General features: G+C 37.4%; 1 protein-coding gene across 13 annotated transcripts in view; it reads right to left on the bottom strand.

Annotated features, from left to right (window-relative positions):
* Positions 1-14,369, bottom strand: part of ATXN2 (ataxin 2) — an 83,701-nt gene that overhangs the window by 44,781 nt on the left and 24,551 nt on the right. For 10 of the 13 annotated variants that reach the window (XM_044989571.1, XM_044989572.1, XM_044989567.1 and 7 more), the window contains 6 exons: positions 13,957-14,016; positions 13,108-13,179; positions 12,651-12,801; positions 5,403-5,417; positions 3,009-3,133; positions 1,840-1,931 (listed from right to left, as the gene is read on the bottom strand). In XM_044989571.1, the coding sequence (XP_044845506.1) occupies positions 1,840-1,931; positions 3,009-3,133; positions 5,403-5,417; positions 12,651-12,801; positions 13,108-13,179; positions 13,957-14,016 (515 nt within the window). The remainder of the gene's footprint in view (positions 1-1,839; positions 1,932-3,008; positions 3,134-5,402; positions 5,418-12,650; positions 12,802-13,107; positions 13,180-13,956; positions 14,017-14,369) is intronic. The other 3 variants (XM_044989564.1, XM_044989565.1, XM_044989568.1) reach the window with 1 other exon arrangement.

The following is a 14,369-nucleotide window of genomic DNA, read 5'->3' as shown; positions in this document are numbered from 1 at the left end:
ATTTTATCTATTAATTATTTTATTTATTGCATTTTCATAATAGGCTACTCAGACAGAGCTTTAAAACTATGGGAATTTATTATATAAAATACAGTAGTTAATTTACATCAAGATGTACCACTGAGACACTGATGTACAGAGCCCTCACTTCCAATCACCGTACAGCATGGGTTCAGTTGCCCAGCAACTGTCCATTCTAACTGAGCTCAGAACTTAGTCAGTTGTATATGTCGCACTATAACAGGGGTCGGCAACCTTTCAGAAGCGGTGAGCCGAGTCTTCATTTATTCACTCTAAGGTTTTGCATGCCGGTAATACATTTTAACATTTTTAGAAGGTCTCTTTCTATAAGTCTATAATATAGAAGTAAACTATTGTTGTATGTAAAGTAAATAAGGTTTTTAAAATGTTTAAGAAGCGTCATTTAAAATTAAATTAAAATGCCGAGCCCCCCCAGACCGGTGGCCAGGACCCGGGCAGTGTGAGTGTCACTGAAAATCAGCTTGCGTGCCGCCTTTGGCACATGTGCCATAGGTTGCCTACCCCTGCACTATAACTATATCTGTTTGTAACAGTGAAATATGGACAGATGGCTAAAGACAGGTAGTGTTAAGAACACACAACGTATCAGTGATGAGAAGGGATGGGGTACGTGGTTAGCTGGTAGGTCTGGAAGGGGGTACGCAATACAAAAAGTTTGGGAACCTATCTGCTCTAGACAAAAGAAGCTTGTCAAATGGATGTGGATGTCCACAATATATTTAAAAATATGAACGTAGGCATTTTTTCATATCAAAGTTATCCATGCAGCAGTATTGATGGCAACCTGAAAAGTGGTAGAGAAAGTGCGTTTTCACAGTCTGTATCAAGGAGAGGACGAGTAAAAGTGAAATGAAGGTAAGAGCCAACACACGATTGTCTACCTATGTTAGGCATTACCAAGATGCCAACTACCTTGATATACGACAGTTTATCAGCACAAGAATTAATCAAATATGCTTGTTGGCATGCAAGTATCTAGTTTATGAAGCTGTTGAAGCACAGCTACAAATGTAAAATAAGTATTGAAACTCAGGAACAACAGAATCAGACAATGAATCCTTTGCCAGAGACTTTTTTTTTTTTTAAACCACATTCAAACAGGAATTTAGCATGTTCAAAGAAAGCCAGCCTTATTCCCCCTCCTCCAACTACAATCTCCCACAATTTAGTGGGAGAAATACAGAGCCAATTTTGCTTGTGTTGCTCTTGCAATGATTGGGAAACAGTGAATTTTTCCCTTGAGATTTAAAGTCATCTTTACATTTTTAGTCTGCTCCCACAGTTATCTATAGAGGAGATAGACGCAAGAGAGATATTTACAGTTCAAAAAAGTACAGAGGGGTTACAGCAACAGGGCCAACGTTTTGGTAAGGAAAGCTAAGAAAGTTATGAGTTTTTTGGTTCAAAGATTGAGAGGACAGTTTCTTAAAAAGTTCCAGTCAGTTTAAGTACCATTAAAAAACAAACCACACACACACACAAACACACACACAAATTTGAGTAGCACTGCAACTCTGGTGCCACATCGCAACACCACTCATTAAAATTTGGCCCACCTAGCCCTCCGCCATGATGGCGGGGCAGCCAAGCCAAATCTGAGTGAGCGACATTGTGACCTGACAAGTGGGGTTCACAACGCCACTGAAATTTGCCACAATAGTACAAAGTTGCAGTGTGTATCATTTGCATCTATCACGCCAGAAAGTAGGTAAAAATTCTGCATCTAAATTTAGAACCTGAAGATGAGCTATGGAGAATATTAATACAAATCTAAGAACAAAATATTTTGGAACTTACGTATAGGAAGATAAACTGCTGTCATAAGTTGACACTATGCCATAATTTTCTTCATTGTAACGAAACATGTCATTAGGATCCCATCCATTAGACTAGAAGAAAACAAGGTTTATTTTTCAAAATGACACTGGAAACATTTCCCTAAAATTTATGGCTGTTACCAGAAAGTTTAAACTTTTGCCCTTACTCCTGGATTTACCAATCAGATAGTGAAATTACAAACCCCAAACAGTATCTAAAATATATTTTACCCTCAAAATCCAGTATTGCTGCTAGTGTCTTCTCATTCCCATTTGACACTATAGGATGTACACTGCCTTACATTAGCCAAGAGCTTTGATTCCTTTGCAGAAAGTGGCACTCAGATGCATCCATTTCTGAAATATGGAATAGTGTTCCTCCCTGTGGCAAGTACCGGAACTTTTCAAATGCACTACCAACACAAGTATCTAACAAGGGATCCTCCTTGATCTCACACAAAAGCAACATGATCTCCCCATTTCTTAGTGAAGTGTTGTGTGCCATAGTAACAGCATTACTAAGATTTTTACTTTTACAAAACATACAGAATGTTTACTACAATACTTTTAAAAATATTTAATAGTTGATGACCCAATAAGGTGGATATATAGAAAGAACATGATCTATCTGAATATTAGTATTCATAAAGTAAGTGATCTCCGCAACATTACAAAGATTTCTTGAACCATATTGTTAGTCTCCTCTAATCTACAATACTAATTTCTTCTTATTCTTACATATTACAAACTTTATGTCCTTTAGTAAAAGGCTGCATTGTAGCATAAAACTAGTTGCTATACCATACACAGCAAATCAAGACAATGTAATAGATGTGGAAACTCATTCAAGACCAGTCGCCATCAAGTAATTCAGGACCCTCAGAGACAGCGTTTTGGCACTTCAACTAAACACAATCACAGTGGTGTCCAAGATTCAGTTATTCCTTTTAAAATTGTAGGGGAAACTGTGATATCCGTTGGCAAATGATGAATTTTCATGACAATACATGTTTACATTACACAGCCATGTTACTTAAACAGTTTAGTTTCAACTAAAATTCCATTCTAGATTGAACTTAAGGGACACCATGGGGCAAAACAACTTATTTATCATACATTGAAATCTTTCTAGAAAACAAGTTTACTTACAACATCTGTCTCTAAAGCTTCAAGCTCCTCAGTGGTAGTAGTCTCACCTCCATCCCATGGTTCAAGGTCCTTCTCTTTGTGTTCACCATTTACTTTAACACCAATGGCTGAATCAGTAAAAGCATCTACAATGGAGATTCACATTTGGTTAAACAAAGAAAAACACAATACACACAAGTGTTGAGGAATAACCAAATGTAAATGCATTATAAGTAAAGAACACTAGCATGATCCAAAACCATCAGAGTTATATATTAATTGAGAATAAATTCAAAACTAGGATGTGTTAATACTTCTGTTTTTGAGTAGTGTACAAAGTGTATACAAAATATGTTTTAGTTATGATGCAATTACTTAGTTTCAGCTAAGTGCCAGCTAACACTGAAAACTGAAAGACAGGCATCAGGAAATAGTTTTCGTTGCCTTTGATTTAAGAAAAATCAAAGAACATTAACATTAACTAGGACTATGCCTTTAATCATGTACAGTATTGCTTCAAGAGAGTATCATTGTTCTAAGAGACAAAATATTCACTGATGTTTTTAACATACTACTTGAAACAAAAATGCTATTGAATACAACTATACTTTAACATATTATAGACACCAAAAAACATTATGCAGATTTACTCACCCCTATGCCCAGAATGTCTAAGCTGTGTCTTAAATTATACCTCCCCTCTTTGACTCAATCCCAGTTTCTTCCATTTCAATGATTCCTTGATACCCGTGTTCACACCTTTACAGTCTCTCCATAAAAGAGCCCTGCAATGCTTGGAATTATCCATTAGCTTAATATACCAGTTTTACAGTGTGAAGCTGCTGAAAACACATTTTTCTAGAAGAAGCTTCTTTAAGTGGCAATTTACCCGAATTACATAAAATTCAAAAACCCTCTACTCACATTCAAGACAACTATAAAACTAGAGAACTAGAAACATATGAAACAGTATTATGAACATACCAATAGGCAGGTGTACTAAGCTACTCCAATCAGTAACTGGATCATGAACTTTTCTTTGCAGGCTCATTTATGTTCTATTCAAACCAGACTGTAAGAGTACAATTGAAGGCATACTAGACTATTTAAATACTTTATTAAAAATAATGATGCCATTCAGAATTAAGGAAGCTAAGCTTTAATATTTATCAACTAAACAAGCTCAAAGCTGCCTGCAGATTTTTAAATGCTTTTTTAAAAAGACAATTACTTTATAAACCCATTTTTTCATTTTGTAAGTGGCTTTCAGTCTAGTTTTGAATCAGAACTATACACTTTTCATTACAAACATACAAATGGAAATAAGCAGCCATTTTGACAGTAAAATCAGGGTTTCTCCTAAGATTTTAGGAAAAGGTAGGGACCAAGCCAACAGACTGTGCCAGAAGTGGAAGAATGCAGCTTTAACTTATTTTGGCAGTGTCTGAAATTGTATTGAAGAAGAACGCACACTGAAGCCATTGTGAGAAGAGTTTACATTTATATAAGAGATTTACTTGGCCACTAATCTGTTACATTTCATCTGCAATCACTGAAGACATGTTTTAATTAAGGCTGTCAACACAGCCTAACTATTATTTCTGCTTTATCCAGTTTCACAGTCAAATTCTGTGCTTATATCGCCACAGTTTATTGCAGAAATCATTCTGTAACAACATTCAGCATTATGTCTTATAAAATACATACTCAGCTCATATATGGCATAGCAAGACCAAATAGGATACTTCTGAAGGATTAAGCATTTAAGCATAAACAGCTTTGTTAATTAGCAAATACTGTATAAAAATTAAGGAATGTGTATAAAGATAAGACAACTGAATTATATTAGCTTAATATGAAAGTTTCCCTGAACATGAAAGACCCATTAAAGAAAAGAAACCACATGAGAGGAAGATACCCTGATGGGGCCACGTCACTTTTAGGGCTTGTTGTGTGAAAAATTAATATCAAGTCAGCTTGTAAAATGTTATTGCAGAGTCTGCCAATGAAAGCAGTGATAGCCCCTTCCTCCTTGAAGGTTGGCACTTTTTACTGAGGTTGTACTTTAACCTGTTACTGCCACATAGGTTGTGCCTGCAAAGGCACTTGGGCTACTTGTACGCTGTTCTGAAGCAGAGTAATTTATTTAGTACCATACCACTTTGTAGTTTTGGTATAATCATTTTGCATACTGAAAGCAATTAAAATGCAATAGCTAAAAATCAATGTTCTACAAAGCTCAGAACAAAAAAAGTAAAATTTTCTAAAAATGATTCTGTGAAATTATGCATGCATGTTTTATAGTGCCATAAATGTGCGAGCAGAGGTATTAAATTTCCATTACATATTATGGAAACAAGAGCATTATGAAAAGGCAAGATGCAGAAACACAGAGTGACCGCCAAAAAAAGTTACCTGTTTCTGAAGGAACTATAACAGATATGGAAAGAGAAAAAAAATTGAAAATCAGATAAAAATACACGTTCAATTTTTCAGGTGTTTCACATTACATGGTTAAATTCAGACATGGTTAAACTTCATTTATTTTGACGTTATGATCACAAATCTCTATGAATCCTTCATCTTTGAAAAATATGACAGCGATACATCTCATTCAAATTTTAATAAATATGTCCCTCCATTCACAGCTCCCTCTATCCCCCCCCCTTCTGCCTTCTAAAAGCATCTCAATCTATTCTACAAATCTTCAGGGTGAGGAATTCTTAAAAAGCATCTAAACAGCACCAAGAAAAAAAAGATGCCTTGATTACTTCCTACTTGTAGAGTATGTAAAAAAATAACTTTCAATGTTTATTGCTATTAGTTAAATACAAAATAAAATGTAAGTGTTACATCAAGCCAAAGTTAAATAGTAACAAAAGAACATGTCTGTTTTTAAGAAGGCACAATATTTTCTTGGAATGTCTATATTTACCTATATGACATTTTTATAGGCACAGGAACAAAGCAGCAACCTAATGAACTCAATGGCCTACTCCTACATTTGTATGAAGCACAAAATGTCTCCTCTCAGATCAAGACATTGAGTGGTCTCCAAACTCACTCTTGGAGTCATTGTTTATCCAAGAGGGAAGGCCAGTTTCAAACTGCACCATAGCAGCAACTGAGAAAGTCATTCCCAACAGAATACGGCGAGTATCAGGTAAGACAGTATCCAGGTAGAGAGGGATTTACAACTTTTTGCATGTTATTGAGACTTCTAGTTTCTATGAAGTGGCCTCAAGACACAAAGCTGAAGTATGCCACTTAGATAGAGCGTGAATAAATACTACCTGAATGGTATTTTATCTATCTTGCCCACCCACTCCTTGTCATAGATATTGGGGGTGGAGGGAGACAAAAAACATTCAATGGAGCTCTATAAAAAGCTACAAAGGTTCGAGGGAAAAAATATGCTGTCTGATGAAGTTTACAGAACTAACAGCAGCGTCTATAATCTACAAAGCACATAATTTGTAAGTGTTTAAAAACAGTAATACGGGGCAGACAACCTATGGCACACGTGCCAAAGGCGGCACGCGAGCTGATTTTCAGTGGCACTCATACTAGTCTTGGCCACCGGTCCGGGGGCCTCTGCATTTTAATTTAATTTTAAATGAAGCTTCTTAAACATTTTTAAAACCTTATTTACTTTACATACAACAATAGTTTAGTTATATATTATAGACTTACAAGAAGAGACCTTCTAAAAACGTTTTAATGTATTACTGGCACGCAAAACCTTAAATCACAGTGAATAAATGAAGACTCGGCACAGCACTTCTGAAAGGTTGCCGACCCCTGCAGTAACATATAGTTGTGTACAGCCATTCTTATCAAGATGATTAATAGCAGAATCCAGTACTACTATGAAGCAATGCGGAGGCACTGTTGTTTTCACCTATGCCTCACGTTGGACACGTTTTCATAAAGTTACAGAGCATGGCTCCACAAGCTTAACCATCAGGATGAATCTCAAATGCGAAAAATACAGTTACCCTTAAGGCTAATATATATTGGGGGAAAAATGGACTTCTAGTCACGTGACTCCAATCTCATGTGCAGACTCCGAACAAACTTTAAATGTATCAGGAGCATATACCCTTATGTTATGTTTTGAGAGAGGAGAGAGAGAGAGAGAGATCAATTGATGCTCATGTGACTCCTTGCAGAAGAATCTAAATAATATGCCATGTTCCCTTACTTCACTGAAGGCGATCTGAGATCTTTGATAGCCTAAGTTAATTCAGAAAGCCACATGGAGAAAATGGAGCAGTAATCTACATGCTAAATAAGTATACACAGGGCATTGAGATATTTTTTTATTTTTTTTTAAATTTAAGAGGTAAAAACAAACAAGAAGTGAGTTAGCAAAGTTTATGAGCAACTGAACATTCTGGAAAACTACAGAAAAGCAAAGAAGTCCGTAATAGTTCCTAAAATAAAAAAAGTGCTCTTATTTTTGATGAGTGTTAACATGGAAGACAGTTGAATACATGGAGTGCTGCTACAAATGTTAATCGGCAGCATGGTAACAGACAGGACTGTGAAACAGGCTTCGCATCTATTGTACATGGCAATTCATATCACCAAAGCACCTCATGAACTAATTCCATGACACTTGGAGAGATAGTCAAGTCCACAGTCAGTCCCATTTTATACCTGGTAAAACTGAGGCAAGGAGATTAGTGAGTGCACTTAGGCAAGTGAAGCCAGTAACAGCTCCTGGCTAGTCCCATGCTGGCTCTCTGACCTGATGAGGACACAGAATACACACCAGGAGGCTAGAGTTTTAGCATTCAGATCCTTTTCTTTCCTGTTTTGAATTCTGTAATTGAGCAGCGAAGAATCTCAATGGCATTTCTTTCTCTACATGGCAAAACTGCATGTTATGCAAAGATAAGAGATATATATACACATGTTCTGAGAAGCTTAAGATTAATATGTTCTTGAACAAGGTAGAGACAAGCTTGTCAGAGCTGGAGTGTGACTACGGAGATTAGCACAAAATGTTTCATTTGCTCTTGTTTTCATGAGTAAGTAGGTTCTAAGTTGTTAGATGCATATTCTAATTATTGCCCCATAAGCATGACTGGGAGGTTCAGATTTTACTAAACCAGTGTGCTTTATAGTCCAAGGATGTTCAAATTACTTGTAAAACTGAAACCAAGTTTACTTTCGCTTGAAGTAAATTGTGGTTTTAGCTTAAATGTTTTAAGAGTAACAACTCTGATGTGTATTGTCCCTGCCTACTACTGACTTGAAAGCATTAAAACAAGCTACCATCACTGCACAGTTATATTTCTTTCCTTTATTCATATTATGCCTACTGCCATTCCCCTGCTGACACAGTTGGTCTGGAAGGATGCCACCTCCACCATTACAACCCCCCAAAAGAACTTGATAGCTATTTCCCTTTGCTTTTTTATATTTTAGACTGGTGGTACAAGCTCGAATTTACAGCACTGTCAAAGTACTGTGAACAAAACACTGCAGAATCCTGCGGTTGGACTAGCAGAACCCACCCTCTTGAATTACCTTCTCTTAAGAGGGAAGCCAATCAGCCACATCTGAGCCTTGTTCCAATTTAAACCACATGAGAGCTGGCATTGCTAACTGGCATTTTAAATCAAGACAGCTTTTAGGACTACAAGAAATGCTGGGAGAGACTCACTCTGCTGAGCCATAAATGCAAGGTAGTGGGGCAGCTGCTGAAAAGTATACATGAGCCTGGTCTGAATCTAAGTACTCTGAAGTCTGCTATCTTTAAGCATTTAGGAATAAAAAGTTGCTTAATGGTCACCTATTACAGAAGTTCAGTTTCACATATTAAGGGCTGGATTTTCAGCCTTTTGATGCTACAAGCACAATTTGTATCCATACTTGGCAGGTACTTGTGACAAAGGCTATGAATAAGTACAAACAGCTTCATATTTATTTCCTAGTGCATGTTCATTTACAGAAGCTAAAAGGGGAAGCAGCCTGATTGTCTTGAACTGCTCAGTCAGCTTTATTCATCAAGCTACCCACACAGAGTAAGACTCTAATCCTGCAATAGGATGCCCTAGCACCAGCCCTTTCACCTATAAAGTTCTACTGTAGCCAATGGGAGTCCACATGGGCACAGGAGTCCACAGAAGCTCATACAGACATAGGTTAAGGCCCATACAGCCTTTTTAAAAATAAATTGGTAATGAGCCCATTGCAACCAACCCCTTGCCTTTCTTCCCCACTTCAAATTTCTGTAATCTGTAGGCATTCCTCTCCACTGCACAATCTAAGACTCAATCATTTCCCCTAGCTGCCATGGTATATTGGAAGATGCCAGATACTAGAATTATTGGGCACTAGTAGTGTACTAGAAAAGAGTTATTTTAACAAGTGATCTATTGGCATCACAGGGAAAAGTCAGTAGGGAAAGGAAATTGTTATTTTCCAGTGGAGCAGATGGGCTTTTACCAAATAAATTGGAGAGAACCCTGTAGATGGATAAAGAGAATATGGTAAAGCTACTTGGACTCTAGCTTTTGTTACTTGTCTAGGCCCTAAAGACTTCCCTTATCAAACACCACATCTGCCAATGGCAAAGCTTTCAGCCAAGGTGACAGTTTCAGGTAGCTCTTTCACTAAGGATTCCCCATTTCCAGGCAAGAAACCTCCATGGCTCCTGCAGAAAGCCTTGAACAGGACCGGAAATGAACTGAGCTGTCCCATTCTTCCACCTCCAATACCAGATTGGAGTTGAGTTAGTTTCTGTCCTATCCTATCATCTTCTGTTGGATGACTGGTTTATGACATAGCAGATTTAAGGATAATAGCAAAAGTCTCGTCACTGTTCTCAGATCCGTGGACCATGGTCTTCCAGGCTACTCCAAGGCTCAAAACCATTGTTTAACTGCACTTCCAGATCACATAACTCCACAGCAGGAGAACAGAATATGCATGTACAGAGAAAAACTTCCACAGGATTGAAGAGGAGACTGGCTTTTACTGAATCAGGATACGGCTACAGAATTTTAGAACTAATACTCCATGAAGGGAACATTTGTCTGAAGCACTCCCCAGAAAGCTATTAGACTCTGAACATTTTTTTAGACACTACTCTGGTACATGCAGAGGCTTCCAGCTGAGCCTGTCCTGCAACATAGCAGAGATGCCACCTGAATGAAAGGGCCATTTCTTTAAAAACTGAGCTGCCTTTCACATGCTATTCTCGCCAGACTGTCCACTGACTAATTACTTCACAGCAGAGAGCTCAAGAGCCAGGCAGAACTTTACAAACTTTGTTGGCTTTTGGACATGTTCTTTTAAAATCTACAGAATTTAGTTGGCTGTGTTTTACATCACACATAGTGTTGTCAAAATTAACTAGGCACTACAATGTATCCATTTCCAGTACAAACACTAAAGGAGAGCATAGCTCCATCAAGAAACTCTTATAACAAGAATCTTTAGCTTTCACTATGAACTGAAAGTGCCTGTCTGACACTACAAACCAAGAAAAATGTGAAGTTATTTTTAAAAAACAGATCGCCCACAATTCCTGTATGTCCATAAGCATGCATTACTCCCTGGGAGTCTATATTTATTATCAATATACTTATTTCTCAAAGGAGTCTCCTATTTCTTTCAAATTTTCAAGTGTGATCCGAAGGTTCACTTACTCCTACAAATACTATCCTGGCACTATTCCTTTTGAGACACCATGGAGAGGATATGAATATTCCACTACAGATCATCATGCATTGCAGCCATCTCTGATCTACCCTGCTCCAAATCTCTATAGGTTCATCCAAGTTCTCAGAGGTAAACTTTGATCTCAAAGTAGTTGAATCTAGTATTTCCAAAGTTTCTTTATTCTCAGAGAGATTCTATCCAATAACCACATGTAGCAGGTGACCTTTTAGTCTGAGGCAGCTGCTCCTTCTAGAATACTTCCCATCAATGAAAGATACCTGGAAGGAGATCGGGTGGGAGAGAAGTAACAGAATCTACATCTCTCTGCTTGCTGCAAGGGTCGGGATTATTAGCCCAACTCTCATTTATGTTAAGGCTATTTTAAACTGATCTGGAAGAACTTGCACTTAAGTTCTATACTTCACTGCCCCTTGTGCTTGGAATGTGTACCTTCCCCTAAAAAGGTAGGGTCTTTCAAAAGCCTGGAATCAGCAAGGCTCTATTCTTAGGATTAACATTAAGATGGAGATATACCTATCTCATAGAGCTGGAAGGGACCTTGAAAGGTCGAGTCCAGTCCCCTGCCTTCACAGCAGGACCAAGTACCATCCCTGACAGATTTTTGCCCCAAATCCCTAAATGGATTGAACTCACAACCTTGGGTTTAGCAGGCCAATGCTCAAACCACTGAGCTATCCCTCCCCTCATGGCAGGTCAAAGGGCATTAAAGCAGATGCTCCTGTTATGTCTCTTCTACATTACAGATGTGTAGAAATCTCATGTCTGGATGGTCTCTTCAGCAATAAATCCCAGGCTGTTGTGGCACAAACATCTAACCTACCAGTGGTACTTGTTGAGGCCTGCCAATGTACAAGCTCCACAGGTGGTGCACTTGTGGTTTTGTTTCACTGCACAAAAAGGAATAGATTACCTTTCTTCTTTTGTGGTCCAGCAAAGTGGGGACTTGTTAAGTAAACAAAGGAGACCTTAGAGATTTGCTATAAACAGAGAAAAACCCTTCAAAAGAAGCAGAGCTGCCTGACCTGTGAACATCTTAGACACCAAAAAAATAACTAGAGTCTTGGAGGCTGCACAGTAGAAAGAGAAGAAAGAAAAAGACACAAAAAGTCTATGTGACTGGCTGTCAGATGCCTGATATGCTATAAAATTATTAACCCTTTCTGGCAGTTACAAACCAAACCCTGGCTTGAAATATTACGGTAATTTTTGTCTCAGGTCCCACTGGATTCTTTTATATTTTTTAAAGTCTGAACTATAAAGCTGTATGCAGTTGATAAGAAATAAAAGTTAGTTATTTATATGCAGAGGTGGGTTCTTCCTAAGAAAAAACTCATAATTTGAGCTTTTTACTCTCCACTTTTTTGCAATAGTTTTTAGGATTTTGAAAAGAGACTTCCTTCTAAGCAAGCATGATCAGAGACAAATCCTAATTTTTGACTAAGAGGACTTCACATACCACATTACTTCTTGAAGAATGCAATACATTTAAAAGTATTTATGAATTAACGGATTCTCATGGAACATTAAAGTGCCTAAAGCAAATGCAAACAAACCATCCACGTTTGTAAGAAAATTGAGCAATTTCTGTGAATAAATTACCTCATTTTCTAGGGAGCCAGTAACATCACATTTGTTAATACTTCCGGAAGTTAACTTTTCAGACAACATAAAATTACAGGCAATGTTTAGCCAAATTTTTAAATCTGAGTGCCTAAAGTTAGGCTTCAACATACATATATTTAAGCACCTAAATAAACAGACTGATTTCAAAAAGGTACAGAGCACCTGTACCTCCTATTGACTTCAATGAGCTCTACTGGTACTCAGCATTTCTGAAGAGTCTTATTCAGGTGCTTACATTTGGTTTTCAGAGCCTAACCCAAAGCATCAAGATTTAAAATGTTTACCTTTATGATGTAAAGCTATACCCAATTTTAAAAAGCCATTTAAAATACAGAAACATACCTCTCCTTGCATAATTGGTGTCCATATCTTTAAACTGCACCATAACAAAGTCTGAAGACTTGAACAAGATACTCTCTAATATGTCTTCCCGTTTTGGCCCCAGACTGGATTCTGCAGGTTTTCGATGAGCAGCATCAAGCACTAAATCACACTAACATTAAAAATGCAAGTGAGTTTGATTCTAAATATTTAATTTAATAATACATATTGTGACTATAGAACAATTAATTACTTGTTAACAACCTACACAACAAGATTTGCAACAAGTATTAGGCATATTCAAATAGTGAATAATTTCATGAAAATGAAGCTGCTTGTGGGCAATTCCCAAACAGAAAGAGGCTAGATCTGAATAAACTTATTAAAAATTATTTGCTTTACTCTACTAATGAGTAGTAAATCAGTGGAGCTTTGTAGAAAACTGATCAGAAAGAAAAAACAAGCAAAAAAAAGTTACCTTAGGACTGTAGGTTTTAAAAACTCCTTCATATATACCTCCATTTTTCACTTGTACTTCACATTTAGATCCCTAAAATGCAAGATAAAAAAAATCAAATATGCTCTCTCACTCTGGCATAAAGACTGTCAAGTGACATTTGAATGCTTTCTTCTACACTTGTGTCTTTATGTATTTAATCTGAAGGCTCAATTTTTAGCCAAGCCTCTACCCAATCACCATTTCCATACATTCACAAACATGTGCCTATGCTTTGCAGATGCAAACACCTGTGCGCACTCAAGAGTTTGTCTTAATGGGGTTTGAAGTTGTCAATTCAAACATTTATGGCACACAAGTGTTACAACTGTCCAAGTGCACATGCAAGTTTTTGCAAGAGCAAAGTGTGCGCACATATACATGCATGCAAGGGGAGGGTGGAGGCTGAAAGCTTACCCAAAGTATTTAGCAGCAAGAATGTGGGATTGCCTGGGTGATTCACTTCTTACTTTCACCATGTCAGCATTTTCCTTAAAACATAACTTTTTTGGTGTGCTGTATTCAGACTTAATGATTTTTTAACTATCATTTGTTTCACTCATTCAAAATCTATCCTAAGATGGCAATGTCAAAAGAAGTAGGGTTGTGGGAAGAAACATACCATACCCATCACAAGCAACTTGCAACTTTCTAAACTAAGAAAAACAGAACAGTCACCACTGTGGTTCCTCATGGTTAAATCTTGGCACAAGATATCCATTGTTCTAATTTAAATGCTCTCAATTAAGCTGTGGTTAGTTTAATATTTTATAATTAATTCTGTATCAACATCACTAAAGATGTTTACCCTCCTGTCATATGACAACTTACAACAACTGATGTAAGTATGTGAACCATTCTCATGTTTGCATAGATGCCATCAAAAGAAATCTGAAAGATAAAAAGCTTGTATCAGAAAGCAAAAAAGCAGAACTATTCACCACAACAATTCAAATGAGGTTATGCCAGCTTCAAATATATTACAACATTGAACATACCAGTTTGTAAGAGCGTGTGGATCAAATACCTTGCTCAGGGCTTGCCAACAAATTTAGTTAGCATCAACCTGGAGTGTGAATCTACTAGCCTGCTGCACACTGCTGACATGCACTAACAGTTCCTCAGCGCACTCTGATCTACTCCTGTTTCAAAGCAGGGCAGATCAAAGTGCGCTAATAAACTGTTAGTGTGTGGCAGGCTAGCATGGGGCAGATTTACACCCCAGCTTCATGTGAACTACATAC

Source organism: Mauremys mutica, chromosome 16 (assembly GCF_020497125.1).
Source record: "Mauremys mutica isolate MM-2020 ecotype Southern chromosome 16, ASM2049712v1, whole genome shotgun sequence".
NCBI lineage: Eukaryota > Metazoa > Chordata > Testudines > Geoemydidae > Mauremys > Mauremys mutica.
The sequence above is the reverse complement of the archived record's forward strand: the minus strand, read 5'-3'. Positions and strand labels throughout refer to the sequence as shown.